The sequence below is a fragment of the Calypte anna genome, chromosome 19, assembly GCF_003957555.1.
Source record: "Calypte anna isolate BGI_N300 chromosome 19, bCalAnn1_v1.p, whole genome shotgun sequence".
NCBI lineage: Eukaryota > Metazoa > Chordata > Aves > Apodiformes > Trochilidae > Calypte > Calypte anna.
Window position 1 is genome coordinate 7,802,257 of NC_044264.1, and position 18,432 is coordinate 7,820,688.

General features: G+C 48.7%; 2 protein-coding genes and 1 long non-coding RNA gene across 9 annotated transcripts in view; 2 read left to right on the forward strand and 1 right to left on the reverse strand.

The window, feature by feature from the left end:
- Positions 1–5,463, forward strand: part of AKAP10 (A-kinase anchoring protein 10) — a 19,976-nt gene extending 14,513 nt beyond the window's left edge. For 6 of the 7 annotated variants that reach the window (XM_030462325.1, XM_030462324.1, XM_030462326.1 and 3 more), the window contains 5 exons: positions 559–668; positions 1,522–1,604; positions 2,193–2,245; positions 2,890–2,985; positions 4,057–5,463. In XM_030462325.1, coding sequence (XP_030318185.1) covers positions 559–668; positions 1,522–1,604; positions 2,193–2,245; positions 2,890–2,985; positions 4,057–4,062 — 348 coding nt within the window. In that variant the 3' untranslated portion in view covers positions 4,063–5,463. Of the gene's footprint in view, positions 1–558; positions 669–1,521; positions 1,605–2,192; positions 2,246–2,889; positions 2,986–4,056 lie in introns of those variants that run through there. The other variant, XR_003988346.1, reaches the window with a different exon arrangement.
- LOC115599362 overlaps positions 1–7,180 on the reverse strand; it is a 17,404-nt gene extending 10,224 nt beyond the window's left edge. Inside the window, exons 1-2 of the long non-coding RNA XR_003988347.1 lie at positions 7,085–7,180; positions 5,778–5,943 (exon numbers count right to left, since the gene is read on the reverse strand). This is a non-coding gene — a long non-coding RNA (uncharacterized LOC115599362). The remainder of the gene's footprint in view (positions 1–5,777; positions 5,944–7,084) is intronic.
- NLE1 (notchless homolog 1) lies at positions 6,592–15,713 on the forward strand. The gene is made up of 13 exons (XM_030462330.1): positions 6,592–6,637; positions 6,894–7,037; positions 7,115–7,332; positions 7,436–7,515; positions 7,792–7,868; positions 9,385–9,482; positions 10,594–10,786; positions 11,237–11,372; positions 11,693–11,739; positions 11,879–12,081; positions 12,984–13,143; positions 13,232–13,302; positions 14,121–15,713. The coding sequence occupies exons 1-13, from the start codon at positions 6,629–6,631 to the stop codon at positions 14,131–14,133; spliced, it is 1,449 nt and encodes a 482-aa protein (XP_030318190.1). The 5' UTR covers positions 6,592–6,628; the 3' UTR covers positions 14,134–15,713.
- The last annotated feature ends 2,719 nt before the right edge of the window (positions 15,714–18,432 follow it).

Consider the following 18,432-nt stretch of genomic DNA (forward strand, 5'->3'; position numbering starts at 1 on the left):
ACGTTTCTGTGTTAAGGCACAAATAGACTGCTGGGCATTTGTGCTCTCCCTGCTGTTGCTCTAATGGTTCTTTGGCTTTTTTGTTTGTTTGTTTTTGTTTGTACTCTCACATAAATACTCTTAGCTGAAAAGATAAATGCTTGTCCTGGGTGTACAGGGGGAGCATAGTGTGTTGGAGGATTGATTACCCAGCACTGGGTGAGTGAAGCTGCTGCAGTTTTTGGGGTGGTTCACCATTTTGTACTCAGAAATAAGTGATTTTCAGGGGCACAGGGATCTGTTCAGCCCTTAGTGCTCAGGCAGCAGTCCCTGCACACCCCAGTGCTGAGCTCTACAGCAGGGCTGTGGCTCTGTTCATGTAACTTCATCATCCTCTGTTTAAAAACAGTGTCATACCCTGTTAGGAATTATTGCTGTGTAAATGCTCTCTAATTCTTTTCTGCTTGCTTAGAGACTGTATGGAGGTTTATCTAAGTGTAAAACACTAAAACAGCAGTTTTGTTAGGATGCTATTAGTTGTCTGCATTGGGCACTAATACTTAGAATTTTTATTTGTAGTCCAATGTCAAAAAGGCTAATATTAAAATCCTGAAAAATTTTGATGAAGCAATAATTGTAGATGCTGCAAGTCTGGATCCAGAATCTTTGTATCAACGAACATATGCAGGGTAAGGTTCCTTCAGTGTCTCTTGTTCTTTCTAGTTCTGTGTTTTGCCTGTTTCATTTTTGCTGTGTGCTCCTGCATTGAGAGCAGGCATAAATGCAAGATGTTGCAATCTTAGTGTGCCTCTTAATATTTGAAAATAAATTTATTTCCATGGTGTGATTTAACAACAATCTCATACTGAATGTTTCTCTGACCAGAATGGCAGCCATAAAAATATTTCCAATTGTTTTTTTTTTCTCCTAGTTATCTCTCTCAGACTCCAAAATGTAGCTAAGTAGTTCCTGTTGGAGGTTGGAACAGAAAAGAATAAGCTCAGGAACCTTTGTTTGATTTCTCCCTACCCACATGGCAGAGAAGAGCTTCTGCTTCATTTTTTTAGCAAACTGCACAGTTATTCTTCTGTTTCCTAAGTTGCCCTTTGTTATAAACTCTTCTGTTCCATGGATCTCAAACAGAAATTCTTTGTTTCTATAGCTACCTTGCTTTTCTACTGCATACCAGTCTTCTGTCCTTCTGGGCACTGTAAACTCATTTCTGCCTAATGTCAGGTTTTTATGGTAGAGCAGAGTGCTTGCTCACACTGCCTGTTGATATTGCATGGTTGAGTCACTCAAGCATTTGCCTACTTGTAGATCCTAGAAGAATTTTTAAGATACACTTCAAATTCAGATATGCAAGAAGAGTGGGAGATCTTTCCCAGTGTATCCATTTTAGGTGGAAAAGGTGGTAATTGGTAAAATGCCAGTCTTCTGACTCTAGAGTCTTTATTGTGGTGGCTTTTTTGTGTTCCTGATTGGTAGATTTCCATAATGCCAAAGTGGTGGTGACCTGTATGGCACTTCTTCTCTCTTCAGGAGGATGACATTTGGACGAGTCAGTGACCTGGGACAGTTTATCAGAGAATCTGAACCAGAGCCTGATGTCAAAAAATCAAAAGGTTTGTTTTCCTTTCTCTCCATTTCTGTAAACATCTGCAGAGCTGCTTTCTTCCTTACTGAGCTCAAGGCAAAGTGAGATCCTTGACTTTTTGGATCTGTTTTAAGCCAAACAGAAGTGCTTAGAGAATGGTCCTCTACTGAGGCAAAACCCATCTCTGGCCCAGTTTCCTACCCAAATTCTGCTTTTCTGGTCCAGCTGGACTCCAGGGAATATGAGCAGCTTGTGGGAGTTGGAGCTGTTGATGGAACCTGGCAGGGAAGAAAGCCACAAGCAGCTGAGCTGATGATCAAACCTTCAAAGATTTGGTCTTGAAATGAGAAGGAACTTCAGCTCTCCACGTGCTTCCCACCCAGTTGGGATCTGCTCTTAATGCTACTTTTTAACTCTGGTGAAGAGGGATGGTTTGGGCTCAGTGTCTAATGAACCATGGCTCCAAAACATCATCCCTTCTCTTCCATGCCTCTCTTGTGTGTTCTCCAATTCCAGCAGTGCAAACCCTTCAGCAGGGTGGAAGGAATGAGCTTGTGCAGAGGTGTGCCTCAGATTTTGCTGATATACCTTGTCTGTTGTTTTTTATCTCAACTAGGGTCCATGTTTTCACAAGCAATGAAGAAATGGGTGCAAGGAAACACAGATGAGGTGTGTCCTCTTTTCAGTTCTCCTTGTGACTGACTTTACAGTCTAGATGACAGAAATGAAGTACTGAGGTTCCTAATCCTGGCTGTTTCTCCAAGTATCTTTCTATTGTACAAGAACTGGCAGACTCCATGTACTCAGTATAATTTAATTGCATACATGTGTGACATTAGTTATCATTTTTTGCCAATAATGGGTTTAATTAATATAGCAGCTAACCATGTGCATGCAGTCCAGGTTTTTCTTATTATGGTATTACAAGATACATCTACAACTAGGGGTGGAGGTGCTGCTGTTCTTTGTATTTTCCCATGAAGGGATCACTGTACCTGGATTACAGGCTGAGATTTTATTTTTTTTTTCCCCTTGGAGGGGCCTGGACAAGTCCTCAGCAAGATAAGTGTAGAAAGTCACTCCCTCTCTTGGAGATGGCATCAAGCCCTAAGTGTTCACTGTAACTGAGGTCAGTGCAGCACTTTGAAACCAGGTGCAGCCCCATCAAGGGAGGATACATTTGCTGCAGGTCACAGAGTTGTGAGGGTTAACCACAGCTCCAAGGCTGAGTGTGTGAATTAGACTGAGGGGACTGTGTTTTTATTTTAAGAACTTGAAGCTATCTGTGTTTTGGGATGTTTTTTCCACGGCAGGCTCAAGAAGAGATGGCTTGGAGGATAGCAAAGATGATAGTCAATGATGTGATGCAGCAGGCACAATGTGAACAGCCCTCTGAGAAGGTTACAAAGGTGAGGGGGTGGAAGGGCTTCCTGTCTTTATCTGCCTTAAGCCAGACTGGGGGAGGAGCAGAGCTGTTGCTTGCCTCCTGGTGCATCTGAAACCCACACTGGTAAATGTTCAAACTAGCATTAGGATGAAGAACCAAAGGTTGGAAGTGTTTCAGCCCACAGATGATGCAGCAATTTCCTAAAGACAGCCATGGTGGTTCTGTGCAAGCATTAAAATTGTCTTTGTTTATTTTTAGTCTCTATAAATTACCTTATTAGTTCAAAGGGTGATGTGTGTTGCAGGATCAATACTGAAATTCCTTATTTGAGTTCACACTTGATGTTTCATGTTCTAAAAGCTGGTGTATTTGCCTGGAGTGTCAGTAAAACTTGACAAGCTGGAAAAGTGCCTTGTTGGGGCACTGATTTACACAGTGCTGTGTCTGCATCTTAAGAAAAGACCCTGTAGCCCATGGGCTGCTGGCTTAGCATTGTGTGGTGTTGTCCTGTGACTTTGTTGTTGTACAAATGCACATGTTCTCTGGTTAAAAAAAACCACAGTTCTGATGCAAGGGTTAGTTTTAATGACAGCAGCAGCTTACCAAGTTTAAGATCTGATGTTTTGCCTTCCAGGCATCTGACTTTTTCAAGAATTAACTTGCATTATTTTCAGTTTTTGAAAGTAAACATGTGCCAGAGCCCAGTTATTAGACCCAAGCATTAGATCCCTAGTTTTGCAATATGACTGTTTTCTTTTTAATAGAGCAGTTACATTCAAATGACTTGTATAATGATTTCATTTAATAGCTTGGCTGTAAATGATATAATTCCAGCCTGGCTCGATGAAAAGGTCTCTCAGCACAGTATTTAGAAATATCAAGTGGCTGCAGATGCTCTGGGTTCAATTAAGGAAGTTTGGTTACAGTCATTGGAAGGTTGAGTGTGTCATGGGATTACTTTTTTTTTTTTCTCTCCCAAACACATAACCATACCTGGCTTCATCATTTTTAAACACAAAATGTCTTTTTATTGAGTGGTTGCCCTGCATGTTTTAGAGTAAAATTAACTCCAACCCTGGTTTTCCTTTTCCAGCTATGATTTTAGAAACACCAGAGCAGGAAATCTGGTTTTCAGCTTCAGGAATGAGTGAACTTTCCCTCTTGGTGGATTCTTTAACACAGCCAATAAAAACAAAGCACTGTTACTCCAGTGGCCGAAATCTCCCTCATTTCTAAGAAAAGAATTAAAAAGAAGCAATCCTGCACCTCCACTTGAGAGTGTGAAGAAGAAACACTTTTTCCTGTTGTATGTGGCATTCATGGGAATGATGGTTTTTAAAGAGATGAAGATAAATGTGTCACTGAGGAGCTGATCAGCTTCACAAATACTCGACCCTGTCTCAAAAAGACTTTTTTAAGCAAAAATGTCTGGAATGGGACACAAGCCACAACAAAGAGGAGAAGGTTTTGCTGTAGTTTGTAGTTCTACTTGTAATTTTTAAAGATGTTGTTGGAATGGCCACCAGGCTGTGTCCCTGGTGTTGGCCACAGGGAAGTGAACGTGGAACAGTGAATTTATGGGCAGTAAATGACAGTTCTAAGTTTTATTTTTCCTTACTTGAAATAGATGCATATTCAACTGTAAGATAAACATATTTTACTTCATAACTACATTAATTTTGAAGGCAGTGTAGAATGATCAGGAGCAAAGCCTGGACAGTGTAACTCTTCCTGTTGAGCTTTTACATCTGTGTGCCCAACCCTGCTTCCAGCCCAGAGCAGACTGGGAAGCAGATCCTGCACTGGTGCCTCCCCTGCTCCCAGTCCAGCCTCCCTGTGAGGAGATTGTACCCTGCAGACTGCTCCATTTGTTTCTTTTCCATCCCATGAGCAAGGAAAAAAGTAATGGCTGCCATTCTCCATAGCTTGTTGTCCTCCAACCAACATAGTATCTAATTCCAGATGTTTGGTTTACAAAGAAAAATAACTTTTTATTACCTCTGCCCTTTTCCCTGATGTTGTCAACACTTGCAACTTGCAAACCCCCTTAGTTTAAGTAAAAAAGCCACCGTGTTACACAGCATTTTTTTTTTCTTCCAGTGACTTTGCAGGGTATCAGAAGTACTCAGTGTGTCACTGTTACCTTATCACTGCATTTCTAGTATGCAACACTTACATTTTGGGGTTTTTTTATTTTACTCCTACGATTGCCTTTTTTTTTTTTCCTCAAACTCGTGCAAAAAAAAAAAAAATCACTTTGCAAAGAACTCAAATCATCTCCAATGTTCAGAATATCTTGATTGACTAACAAGTGTTACTCTGTTGCAATATTCGATTGTATAGACACACTGTATTGTCTGCAAAAAAGGCTGTGTATAGGTTTTTGGTACTATGTACCACCTCTTATTTCTCTCATGCCCAAGTATTCATGTACTTAAAACATACTATATTTAATTGTGTTTTGATTTAAAATATATAAATATTAAAATTTGTGTCAATTTTCTGTTTTGATGGGATTTGACTTTACATGGTTATTTTTTTAAAAATGAGCCTTAAGGGTTTATAAAAAACAAACCCTAAAGAGTTTGTCCTTGGTACCTTTGCATGCATTTTTATTATTAAGGGGTGGTGGTAATGACAGTGTGGTGAAAGAGTATTTCCATCTAAATACTAAAGAAGAAGTTGTTTTAATCTCAGGACATGTCAGATGTTGGGCTGGGAACACCTGTAGCCTGGTGTTGAGCTCAGTACACTCACACTTGGATCCTCCTGTGCAGGAAAGCTCAACCTTCACTCTCTGCATCCAACACTTACTTGGTTTTCCATCGTGGCAGGATCCAAACCAATCAGCTGAGTGTGTTCAGGCCACAGGTTTGGGTATAAATATCACTCAGGACTGTGTTTTCTTCAGGTGCTGTGCTGCACAGGGTGGATGGGCTGGGTGTGAGAGGCTCTGCTCACCTTGACACCTGTAGTGCTCCTGGAAACATAAGAAACATCCATCAAAAAAAGAAGGGAGAAATCCCTGCTCTGTGCTGCACCTCATTCCTGGGGCATTCCCCTCCTCTGGAAGAGGAAGTGGCAGTGGGACTGCTGGGGAAAGACCAAGCACCTGCTTGGGTAAATCCTCAAAGCTGCTTTGCCTGAATGATGGCCAAGGGGTAAAGCAAGGCTTGATTGTGGATTCTGACCCTCCTACAAGTTTCTCATCTCTGTAAACTTTGTTTAGATTTCATGAGTGCTAATCCCTGGGGTTATCAGTGACTGATGCTCACCATGGTTTGTGCTGGATGGGATGGGTGATGCTGATTTTCTGCATTAAGTGTTTGTGTGGCAGATTGGAGTCTCTCTTGGTGTAGCATCTCCCAGCCCAGCCCGAAGGGCCATGGTTTATATGGTTAATAAACCACATGTACTGCAGCCCAGCCCTTTGCTCCTTTACCCCAGTGGGTGTATGCACCCTGCAACTGGGAAGCATTTGGGTAATTTTTCCTGATTTTACTCATTTTAACAATGCACCGGGACTCACCAGGAGGAGCGGAGCGGAGGTCCCCACCGCAGCCTCGAACCCGCGGCCCCGCTGCCGCCACCGCCGCCCGCCAGGGGGCAGCAGCACCGAGCACCCCGCCCGCCGCCGCTTCCGGCACACGTGGGGCGCGGGGCACATGGCGGCGGTGAGCGGGGTCTGGGGCGGGCACCGGAGGGGTTGGGGGGCTTGGGGTGACCCGGGGCCTCCTGACCCCGCCAGGTTCCTCTGTAGGGCTCCTCCGGCAGTCCGGGCGCTGTAGGGTGATCCCTCTCCTTCTCCCCTCCCTGGGGTCCACGTCCGGTCCTTCTCCCGGGTGGGTGCTGGGGGGCTGTGCCCGCTGCCCCGGTGGGGTCCCCGCTCCCCCGGGGAGGTTTCCCGCCCTTGAGCCCGCTGTCCCGCAGGACATGTCGCCGGACGAGGATGTGCAGCGACTGCTGATCCAGTTCCGGGACGAGGCGGGGGTGTCCCTGGGCTCCCCGTTCGATGTCCCGGTCACCATCACCCCGGACAAGCTGCAGCTGGTCTGCAACGCGCTCCTGGAGAAGGTGAGACCCTCCCCCAGCACTCCCTCCGGGCTCACCCGGGACTGCACCTCGCTATGGCTCCTGCATTTTCTCTCCAGGATGAGCCGGTGCCTCTCGCCTTCTTCGTCCACGATGCCGAGATCGTGGCGTCGCTGGAGAAGACCCTGGCAGGTCAGACAGTGGAGACAGAGAAGGTCCTGGACATCATCTACCAGCCGCAGGCGGTGTTCAGGGTGCGGGCAGTCACCCGCTGCACCAGCTCCCTGGAGGGGCACACGGAGGCCGTCATCTCCGTTGCCTTCAGCCCCACGGGAAAGTACGAGGGTCTGGCTGTGGGTGGGGGGCTCGGGAGGAGGCAGCAGTCGCTGTTGTTCCTCTCTGAGGCCGCAGCACTGAGTGAGCTCTTCCTGCTCTCCCAGGTACCTGGCGAGTGGCTCTGGAGACACCACCGTGCGCTTCTGGGACCTCAGCACGGAGACGCCGCAGTTCACGGCCAAAGGTGGGCATGGGGTGTCCTGAGAGGGCCAGTCCTGAGCCCCCTCCCTCAGGAACCCCCTGTCTGTTCCGGGGGGACAAACAGAGCAGAGCTTGGGTGCTTCCTGAGCTGTGTAGCTGTGACCGTGGCTCAGGGAGGGGTACCTCTTCTTGGTTAATTAAACAGAGGAACATGGAAGGGTTCCCCCCTCCTCTGATCCCACCTTGGAGCAGCCACGTGCTGGGACACTGGGGACAGCCCCAGCTCTGCTCTCACAGCCTCTCATGCTCTCTGTCCCAGGTCACCGGCACTGGGTGCTCAGCATCTCCTGGTCACCTGACGGCAGGAAGCTGGCCTCGGGCTGCAAGAACAGCCAGGTAAGGGCTGCAAGAACTGCCAGGTAAGGGCTGCAAGAACTGCCAGGTATGGGCTGCAAGAACAGCCAGGTGTGGGCTGCAAGAACAGCCAGGTGTGGGCTGCAAGAACAGCCAGGTGTGGGCTGTAAGAACAGACAGGTATGGGCTGCAAGAACAGCCAGGTGTGGGCTGCAAGAACAGCCAGGTGTGGGCTGCAAGAACAGCCAGGTGTGGGCTCCCTGCTCCCTCGGCGTGGGGACAGTTCCCCAAACAGCTGCCCTTGGGAGGGGTCTGGGGTTGTGGAGACCCTCTGAAGGATGGCTTTGAACTGAAATGAAACCTGCTAAAGGGGCTGAGGGGGAGTAGGGGTGAAGACTTGTGTTTTTCTGGGATGTGAGGGGTGTATCCAAGCTGTTTCAAGCAGGATTCCTCTTCTCTGGAAGTTCTTTACACGTGGATGCATCACAGAAGTTGAGTCACGTTTCTGAATTCCGCTGGGCAGGGCTCCAGCTTTGACACCTTTGTAGACCTCTCATCACTGAGCCCTGCTGTCCTATGGCATTTCCCTCCGTGCTGGAAAGAGTCCTGGCTTTGGACATGATCCTTGGCAGACAGCTCCATCATGACAGAGGTGTCTGGAGCAGGGAAGGTGACACTTGGTCAAGCCAGGGCTGCTGCTTGCGTGACCCAGCCGTGCAGTTCTGCAGTGCTCTTCCTCAGACTCAGACAAATTTCCTTTTGCAGAGATGCAGGGGGGGGCCCTGCCCTGGCTGTGGGGCAGAATGTGTGCTCCTGGGGTGCACGGGGAAGCTCCTGGGGAAGCAGGAGCACTCGTGGGCAGCTAAAAGTGAGTCAGTAACCTGCAGAGAGGCAGTTGTTCACTCTGACCTTCGAGGTGTTGGGGAGCAGCAAGAGTGGCCACAGAGCTGCTGAGTGCTGCTCTGTTGGGCTGCCCTGAGAGCAGCCTCAAGGAAACAGGGTGGCCCTGCCTGATTTGGTGCCATTCTAGTTCTAGTTTAACCCAGGGAGCCAGTTATCCTCCTTATTCCTGTTTCTCCCAAGTTCTTAAGTATGAGGTGACTAATGCCTTGGCTCTTTGGATGAACATTTATGTAGAGAAAGAAGAGAAAACCAGCTTGTGTCCTACCCACAGAACTCAATGATAATCAGCATTTTGCTCGCTCTGGTTTTCACCAAGCTCTGCAAACATTCACTGGCTCTCTGGCACAGGGTGTTAAAGGCTCAGTCTGGCTTTTTGGGAACCTGGCTTTGAGTTGAGGCAGATATTTTTTTTTAGCAGCAGCGTTTTAGGCAAAGAGGAGGGTTATCAGATCATGCTTTGAGATGTCAGTTGGCTGTTGCAGGGATCTGGAAAGGCATCCAGCCCTCCTGCCCCCTTCCTGTCCTGCTGTCTGCTTCTGCCAATGTAAACGCCACCCCAAGGACATCTCTGCTTTCTAAATGGAGCCCACACGTCCGTGGGATTCACATGATGTGTGTGGCCTGACACGACCCTCTTGCTTTCTCTCTTGGACAGATATTTCTCTGGGACCCATCCACTGGCAGTCAGATTGGCCGGGTGCTCTCCGGCCACTCCAAATGGATCACATGCCTGTGCTGGGAACCACTCCACATGTAAGTGAAGAGAGAGCCCAGCCCTTCCTCTTTACTCCTATGGAAAAGAGCAGCCTGACCTGCAGGATGCTGCTCCTCCCTTTGCCTTTCTCCCTTTATGGTGTGCTGGGGGGGGAGGGACATGCAGCAGAGCAGCCCCCAGGGTGGGCTGAGGAAAATGCATCTATCTCAGAGCCAGGAGTCCCAGCTGCTGCTCATAGTCACTTGAGGGTGCTGGGGGAATCACTGCCAGGCTGTTCCTCTTCCTCTGTGTAAAAGACATGCCAGCCTCTGGAAAAAACAGCATTTTCCTGGTGCTGGTCAAACGTTTGCTATCCAGCAGGGAGGCCTGTCCATGTGGTGCCTGAGCACAGGCTCTGCAGAGCACCTCTTTTCTGCTCTCCTGCATCCTGGTAGCCTCTGATGTCCAGTTTATTCATCATGATTAACTGTGCAAGCCCCTTATTCCTTCCATCAGCTAAAGCTCTGTCTGGGAGGGATAGATGGAGAGGGACAGCCAATAGTCCAAGATGTTATAGAAAAAAAAAATACGTGGAACAGAGCCCCTTCCAAGCAGAGCCCTGCAAATTAAATTTGCCAGTAGGAAACTCCAGCTATGTGCAAACAACTGGATTAGCAGAAACTGATTATAAAGGAGGATGAGGAAATAGGAGGGAGACAACCCTGCCAGGGTTTGTCTTCTGTCTCCAGACAGCTGTGATCCCCACTCAGTTCCTGTGCAGCAGCAGGGGCTGTGCCCTTCCCCACTGCTGCTGGTGCCAGGGGCTGCTGCTTTCTCTGACGTCAAAACCCTGTCAAGTGATAAAGATGCCATGCAGAGGATGAAGGGCTGCTGGCTCCCCAGTCACTGCTGAGGGCTCAGGTGCCAGGCTTGCCCTGGATTGATGCCTCCAGTGTGCAGCCCAGGAGGTGGTTTGGAGGGAAACATTTGTCTGTCTCTCCCTGGTCTTGCGGGGTCTTGTTCTCCATAGGTCAGAGCTCTGCCCCTGCCCAGCCTCTCTTGATTTTAAGCCAGAAGACAAAGTTGTCTTTTATTGACCTCTGGGGCAGGTGTGGGAAGAGTAGGAGCTGTGTGTGCAGTGCAAATGGATTTGATCTTCTTTTCACCCAGAAACCCAGAGTGCCGCTACCTGGCGAGTGCCTCCAAGGATGGCAGCATCCGCATCTGGGACACCCTGATGGGCAGGTGTGACAAAATCCTCACGAGCCACACGCAGTCGGTGACCTGTGTGAAGTGGGGGGGTGATGGCTTGATCTACTCTGCCTCCCAGGACAGGACTATCAAAGTCTGGAGGAGCCAGGATGTAAGTGAGGCAGCAGCTCTGGGCCTGCAGGCCGGGGGGACTGGACACGCTTTGTGGTAGCTTTGTTCTTCCTGGCACAGCTTGTGCCAGGAAAATGGGGGTGGAAAATGGGGGTGCAGAGCAGATGCTGTATCCTCCTGACCTGTCAGAGCCTCTTGCTTGACACCATTTAGAAGCAGCAGCTGTTGTGTGATGTTTTCATCCCTGACAGTGTAAAACGGGTCTCAAAGCTGGAGCAGCCTCTACTGTGGGGGTGGTTCTTTGCAAAGGCCCTGTGGGAAACTGGTCCCTGAAGCTCAACAGCGTTTCTTCCTTGTTAAGCCTGGCTGCAGCCCTGCCTGCATCTTGGGCACCAGGGTTTGGAAAGGTTTGGGTTGGTCCTCACAGCAGGGTGAGTGCAGTCTGGCTCTGTCCTGCCCATCCCTCTCTCAGCAGTGGTTTTGCTTCCAGGGGGTGCTGTGCCGCACCCTGCAGGGCCATGCTCACTGGGTGAACACCATGGCCCTCAGCACTGACTACGTCCTGCGCACCGGCGCCTTCGAACCCGCTGAGGCCACCATCAACCCACAGGATGTGAGCGGCTCCTGTGAGTGCAGCACCCATGGGTGGGGACTGGGGAGGAGGGAGGGAGGGAGAGAGGGAGCTCTGATGCCAAAGCAATCTTGGGAGCTGGGAGCAGGTCCTGTGCCTGGCGTTGGTCATGGCAGCATGATCTTCCTTCCTGCAGTCGGGGGAGTGGGACACTCACTCTCTTTTCAAGGGCTTTTGATCCCAGTTCTGCCCTAGGCAAAGGGAAGGTGGGTGAGCACCCACAGAGCCAGGATTGGAGTTGGCATCACGGGGTGGTAAAGCTTCCTTTCACCTGAGGGTTGCTAATCTCTCTTCATTCCCCTTTCCCTCTCCCAGTGGCAGAACTGAAGGAAAAGGCACAGCAGAGGTATGACCAAGTCAGGGTAAGTCCTGTTTGCCCCTGCCCCTGCTTTCTGGCACTGCTGGAAGCAGTATAGCTGCACAGTTGGCTGTGGACCCCATGCTGCTGAGCTCCCCACACCTGACTTGCCCGAGACTTGGGCTCTTTCACCTCTTTCTCAGGGCCAGGAAGCAGAAAGACTTGTCTCAGGGTCAGATGACTTCACTCTGTTTCTTTGGAGACCAGCAGAAGACAAGAAGCCACTGGAGAGAATGACAGGCCACCAGGCATTGATTAATCAAGTCCTCTTCTCACCAGACACTCGGATAATAGCCAGTGCTTCCTTTGACAAGTCCATAAAGCTCTGGGATGGTAGGACAGGAAAGTGAGTTGGTTTGTTGTGGTGCTCACATGGGGTCTGTGTGTAATGCACAGGTTTATGCAGAGATGGGCCTCGGTGTCATTGTCAGCAACTCCCTGCTGTGTCCAGCATCACTGTAGCCAAGTAATTCTGCTGCCTCTGTCTCTCTGCCCACAGGAAGTCTGTTTTTCAGCTCCTCTTGTGTCAGCGGGTCTGTCCTTGGCCAGGTGTGTGCAGTGCCACTGTCACCCACCCACAGCACTGCACCCATGTGTCACTTGCTGCCTGCTGCAGGGTGGGTTCTCCAGGGCAAGCACAGCTGTGGTGGGATGGGATGATCCACTCAGCTCATCTCCTGAAGTTGTGTGTTGCATGCCCAGTTTAAATAGTTCCTGTGCCGAGAACAGCTCGTTCTGGACAATGGAAATTCTCATAGTTACAAGTGGTGCTTTTGTGTTTGGATGCTCCTGTAGTCCAGCTTTTAACCTTCTGCTAGAGTGCTGGTGAGCTCTCTGGGGCAGCAGTTCTTCCCTTGTTTTGCCTTTGTACTGATGAGCTTGGGTTCATGTCAGGAATTTTAACAACCCTGTTAGATCCAGGCTGCTCAGCTAGAGAAGGAGGACACATCTGTGTGGTGAGGCTGTATTGTTGCCTGCTGGAAAAGGATTTCTTGGCAAAGGAGTTGAGATGCAGAGCTGTCCTCTAGAAGGCTCTGAGCCCATCCTGGGGTGCATTTTAAACATTCTGAACTACCCATGGACTCTGTATAGCAATTGACCACCTTGTATGGGCTGTGCTGGCATCCCATGACCGTGCATGCTTGCTCACAGGTAGAGAAGAAACATGAAGACTGGGCAAGGGCAAGTTTGAAACAAACTCAGCTGCCTCCTTCTCTGACAGCGTTTTTTGTGCCTCCTCCACACCAGGTACCTGACATCTCTGAGAGGACATGTCTCAGCTGTCTATCAGATCTCCTGGTCAGCCGACAGCCGCCTGCTGGTGAGTGGGAGCAGTGACAGCACACTGAAGGTCTGGGATGCCAAGACAAAGAAACTGGCCATTGATCTCCCTGGCCACGCAGACGAGGTGAGGTGTCTGGTCCAGCTGAGGTGTTGGAGAGGCAGGGGTGGCTCGTCCTCCCAGCTGACATAACTGGGTCTTTCTCTGCTTCCAGGTGTATGCAACGGATTGGAGCCCGGATGGGCAGAGGGTGGCGAGTGGGGGGAAGGATAAGTGTCTGAGGATGTAAGTAACCTCCTGTGTGATGTTGCTGCAGCCACTCCATGTGTGCTTCAGAGGTGCAGTCTCTGTGCAGACACCTGCATGGTTAGGTGTAGTGAAATGAGGCAACCAGGTGCCACTAATTGCCAGGGAGTGGCATGAGCTTGTGTTAAGCCCACCTGTGCCTGATTAAGGCAGGCCCTAGCTGCGCATGAGCAGGATTGGGGGCCAATAAAAGGTAAGGCTCAAACTCCCAGGCTCAGCTCAGTCTTGAGCAAGCCAACAGGGAGGTTAGTTGCTCTCAGAGCAACAGCACGACCTGGGCTAGTCAACCCTGAGGCCTATAGGCTTAGAGCACTACTTGTGAGTCTCTGCTGGAACACCTGGTTGGACCTTGAAGTGCTGTGCCCTAATCTTTTAGGTTTGTCTTGCAGTTAGGATGTGATCTCTCTTTGCAGAGAGCACAGTGCTGGGTTAAATTCCAGCCTGGAGACCTGCCCTCTCTCAGGGCAGACATGGTTGCTGTCCCCTGGGTGATGACTAGAAAGCAGAGTCCTTCCAGCTGAGCAGTCAGTGGTGAAATTTCACTTGGATGGTTTGGCTCCTGGAGAGGGAAAGGAACAGTAGCACCAGTCTGTCAGACCCTTCCTTTCTCACCTTCCTTCATCTCCCAGTTATGCAGACAGATGAATTCCTGTGAGCTGGTTGCCATTTGACCTCAGCTGATGAAGGAACCTGGTCTCCAGGCCCACTTGGTGCTGTTCTCATGTGATAGCTGCTGGGCTGTGTGTGACAGGGCTGGTGCCAGATCACAGGGACACAGCAGCTCTTTCCCTTTGCAGATGGCGTCGATAGGAGCTGCCACAGAAAGCTGCTGGTCCTGTCCTGAGCTGGTCTGTCCTTGGTGGGATCTGCGGGGTGATGGACAACAGAGGCTGACCTGAGTGTGACTCCTTGTTCCTGTTGGCTGCTCATGGACTCTTTCCTTATATTTATTTAAGGAAATTTTAATTCTAGTTCTTACTAAGAGCTGTGATTTGCAGACTGATTTCTTCTGACCATTACAGGAGAGATAGCTCATCTGCCTCCATCTCAGCTGGCTTTTTGTTGACACTTCAGCCTTACAGTAGGCTGCTGCCATGAGAGGGATGAGTGAAGGGTGGCAGCAGCTCATGCCCTTTCTTGTTGTTTGAAGAATCCTGCAAGGAAGAGGTCTGCAGTGGGGACGGAAGGGGTTGTCCTTGTGTGGCCTTCAGAGAGGGAGAGAGGAAGGGGAAATTCCAGCACATCATTACATTGCAGAACTGTGCTCGACTGCATGCCTGGGACAAAGATGTGCTGAGAATAAGGTCTCAGGGCTTCTCTTTATTCCAGTAAGGTTTTGCCTTTCCACTCAGCTGATTTCCCTGTGGGCTGTGCTGAGCATTATCTGTTAGTGATCCTCCACATCCACAGCAGATAACTCATCCACTCATCTGTTCAGGGTGCAACAGGCATGGACCTCAAATCCCTGCGAGAGCTGTGATGAGTTTTCAGATCTCAGTGGTTGTTGGAACATGGGAAATGAGGCACTTGTACCTCTGAACAGGGGAGAGAGCACCTGTTTCCCTGCCACTGCTGGCTCGCAGGAAAAGAAGGAAGGAAGAGGTGGGGAAGGGAAGAATGGAACAGGCATTTCGAGTGGTGTCCCTTGCCCTGGTTACGTGCTCACAGAAGGGCTGAGGCTCTCATGGTAAATGGCAACACTTCCATTGCACAGAGTTGGCTCCTTCTGAAATTTCTCAAGTGCAGTTACTTGCCCAGTGGGTGAGAGGATTCACTCCTGTCAATTTTATATTTGTAAGATTGCTGATGAGCCTTTTGGTATGTCAGTTCTGGCCTTCAGCAATCAGGAGGTGAACAGACCTGGGTTTAGAGTTTTATTTCCAGGTTGCTTATGAAACAGTGGAAATCAAGATGCTTTTATTAATGAGTAGAAATTACATCAGATTTAGTTGCATCAAATTAGCATGAAGGCCAAAACATTGTCCCTAGCACTGATACTGCAGTTGCTGCTCAGTGATTACTACAACTCAGTACAGGAGTTTGGGAGTCAGGTGCTTCCCAGCTGCAGAAGATGTATTTAGGAGTTTATTCCTGCTGGCAGAAGCTTTGGGGAGAATTAAAGAGGGAATGGTGCAGTGATGGCAATTTGCTTGTCTGCAAGTGTTCAGGTGAGCAAAAGACTGGAACAAAGGGTTAAATCTTTATGATTTCATATTAATGTGACTGAAAACACAAATTGCAGTTCCTGTTGTTAGTGTCTCTTTCTGCTATCCAAGTCAGCACCCTCTATCTTCATGGAATCTTTTGGAAAGAACTCAATATCCTGTACCTGCTCTTTCATTAATGTGCTTCCTCCAGCTGGTTCCTGCTGACAGAGAAGACCATGTCGTGTCCATCTGTATAAAGAAAACTTTTTTAATTTGCTAAGGTAAATGCTGTGGGACAGGATGATTTAAAACCATAGCTGATAATTCTGTCTCCCCAGACTGCCTGTGCCCTTGGGAAGGAGAGGAGCACATGTGCAGCTGACAGATCTCTGGTAACAGCAGAGACAGTTGCCCATTTTGCAAGCATGCTAAAGGAAACACCCTCAGGAGGTCAGCTCTGTCCCCAGGTTTGACTTGCTGAAAGTGGCAACTTCTGTATAGTGTGTGGCTCTTTTTGAGGCAAGAAGCCTCGTCCTCTGCCTCCTCTCCCAAAGTGCTGCACGGGGACACCATGCCATTAATCCATGGTGTGTTTTGTGTGGAGTGGGGATGTATCAGAGCTGGGGGGAGTGATCCTGCCAGCAGGGACTGGATTGGCAGTGTGTGTGTGTAGCTAAGGACCACTTCCTTGTCCACTGAATTCCAAAACAGAGTTTGGAATGGTCATGTTCCTAACCTGGGATAGCTCCTACCAGCCCTTCAGACTGCTTCTGTACTACTAGGCACTGAACAGAGCCTGATTATTACCCACCTTCCAGACATGTTTTCCAAAGCAGAGTGTCACCTCTTCAAGAAGATGACCTTGGAACTAAGTTTACACCAAAATAAACTATCTAGGCCTTAATCTTTCTTTGACATGACAGCGGGCAGACTTTCAACCATGCTACGTGATGGGTTTGCACATAGACCCAATCATATTTCCCTATCTAGGCAGCTGCTACTATTTTTATCATTCATACAGTCCCAGCCTTCTTGCATACTAAGTGCTGGCCCCATTCCAGCTGTATTCCTAAGCAGTCCTGTAACACTCCTCCCAGTTTTATTTGAATGCAGCATCTCCCAGGGCCTTGCTCTGCAGTCTCCTGCACGGGGGTAGAGCTGTACCCTTCACTGTGGAGGTGGCTCCTGTCTGGCAGGAGGTGAAGCAAGAGCACGATGTCCCTCCCCCCTTCCCCTGGCAGTGGTGATGTGAGCTTTAATGAGGTAATTTTGGGGATTGCAGATGCTGATTTGGCTCAGTGCTCTGATTAATGGGGAAGACATAACTTTTTGTTAAAAGGACCAATCTAGAAGGTAGGCTGGAGCTTTCTGATTGCTTTTCTGGGAAAAATGGCATCACTAGGCCTACAAGAAACCTTTTGAAACACCTCAACTTTTCCAGTGCTGTGTGATGGGAATCTCAGTATCTGCTGCTGGTTTTCAGTCCAGTTTGTCCCGAGTTACTGGTTAAGCATACCATAAGATATGCCATTATTTTTCACTGGTAATATAAGAATAATTGTAAGCATATCCAGAAACTCTCTGTCCCATGGATCCGTCTGGCACTTTCTCTTAAAAGCTGTGATAGCTCAGCTGATGCCATCATTAATTATGTTACAGATCCTCAGTGGGAAGACAGTGATGATAAGGACTGGGAAGCATGCTGGTCCTCTGGGAAAAGCTTACCTGTCCTAAAATTCCTGAGTATGATGGAAGGAGAGGAGCAAATGGTAAGAACATCTGCAGTGGAGTAGATTGTCTGGGGTAGTTCTGAGATGAGCCAAAGGATGCAAGATTTCTGCCTTTTGGGGGTAGATTTAGGTAAGTGGGGCTTTAGCATCCTCCTGAAAATTGTTCTCAGGACTGTGCTCTGCTCATCCATGCTGGGGGAGGGATGACCAAGTGGTATATACATTGTGCTGCCCATGTCTTGGGTCCTTGGAGCCACATGTTTGTGTTTGGCTCAGATCAGCTGCTCTCTTGATTGTTTTCCCAGATCAGTAATTAACTTCTGTGGGCATGTTTATAGCCTGGGGAGAGATACAAGAAAAATCTGATTAACAGAAAGAAAACAATCTTCATTCATTGTTCTGCATGGAAAAGAGGAAAAGCAAGTTTTCTCTTCTTTGGGTCAACCCAGGCACCGTTCAGGTGTTGTTTTTACCTCAGAAAGATGCATTTTGGTGATATGGCAGAAAAGGTCCTACTGCAGAAATCATTAGTGGATTTGAGGATGAAAGGTGGATAGGGAAACTCAGAACAGTGATGTCTGTATTGTGGGGAGCTACTGCCAGGTGAAAGTGTACTTCAGTGTGCTCAGACAAGTAACCTGGAAGGTGCTAATTCCTTCCTAGATCTGTTGCTCCTGTAATCATGAGTCCTGGCCCACATCTGAGAGACTTAATTTGGCTGAGCCAATCTAGTACAGCTGGGAGAGAGCCACAAACCCATCTCCAGTGTTGCTATTCTGTGTTTTCTTCACTCTTGACACTAAACTGGTGGTCTCTGTCAGTGGGCTGTAGCTCTTGTACCATGTTAAAAACAAACAGCCCACAGCACTCTGTGCTTTTGAAGGACCATTGTGCTTGGTTAGATCTGGTACCACTGCCTGCTCATGCTCTTTGAGCACACTGGGTGTGTGACTGTCCTGCTGCATGGCTTGGCAGAAGTGAGTGGTGCATCCCTCTGAGTGCTGTAGGGCTCCTGCTGCCTGTCCATGCTAAATGGTGAATATTTGTGTGTACTCCTTGGAGGAGAAGCACAAAGCCCTGCAGGATGATCATGCATCCTCTCCCAGCATCTCTAGTAATGAGAATCCCTTTGGGAAAGGCAGGGGAATTCAGTCTGCTCAGTCTCTGACCTCTTTCAGCAAAAGCAAGTGAAGGTGATGTCTGTTAGTAGGTTTATTTTAGACCACCAGTGC

What these genes read in the sequence shown, in the direction of transcription:
- NLE1 (XM_030462330.1), top strand. An exon ending in AAGTCTGGAGGAGCCAGGAT is followed by an intron (nt 10,787 to 11,236) that starts GTAAGTGAGGCA and finishes TTTTGCTTCCAG; the next exon opens with GGGGTGCTGTGCCGCACCCT. An exon ending in ACAGGATGTGAGCGGCTCCT is followed by an intron (nt 11,373 to 11,692) that starts GTGAGTGCAGCA and finishes TCCCTCTCCCAG; the next exon opens with TGGCAGAACTGAAGGAAAAG.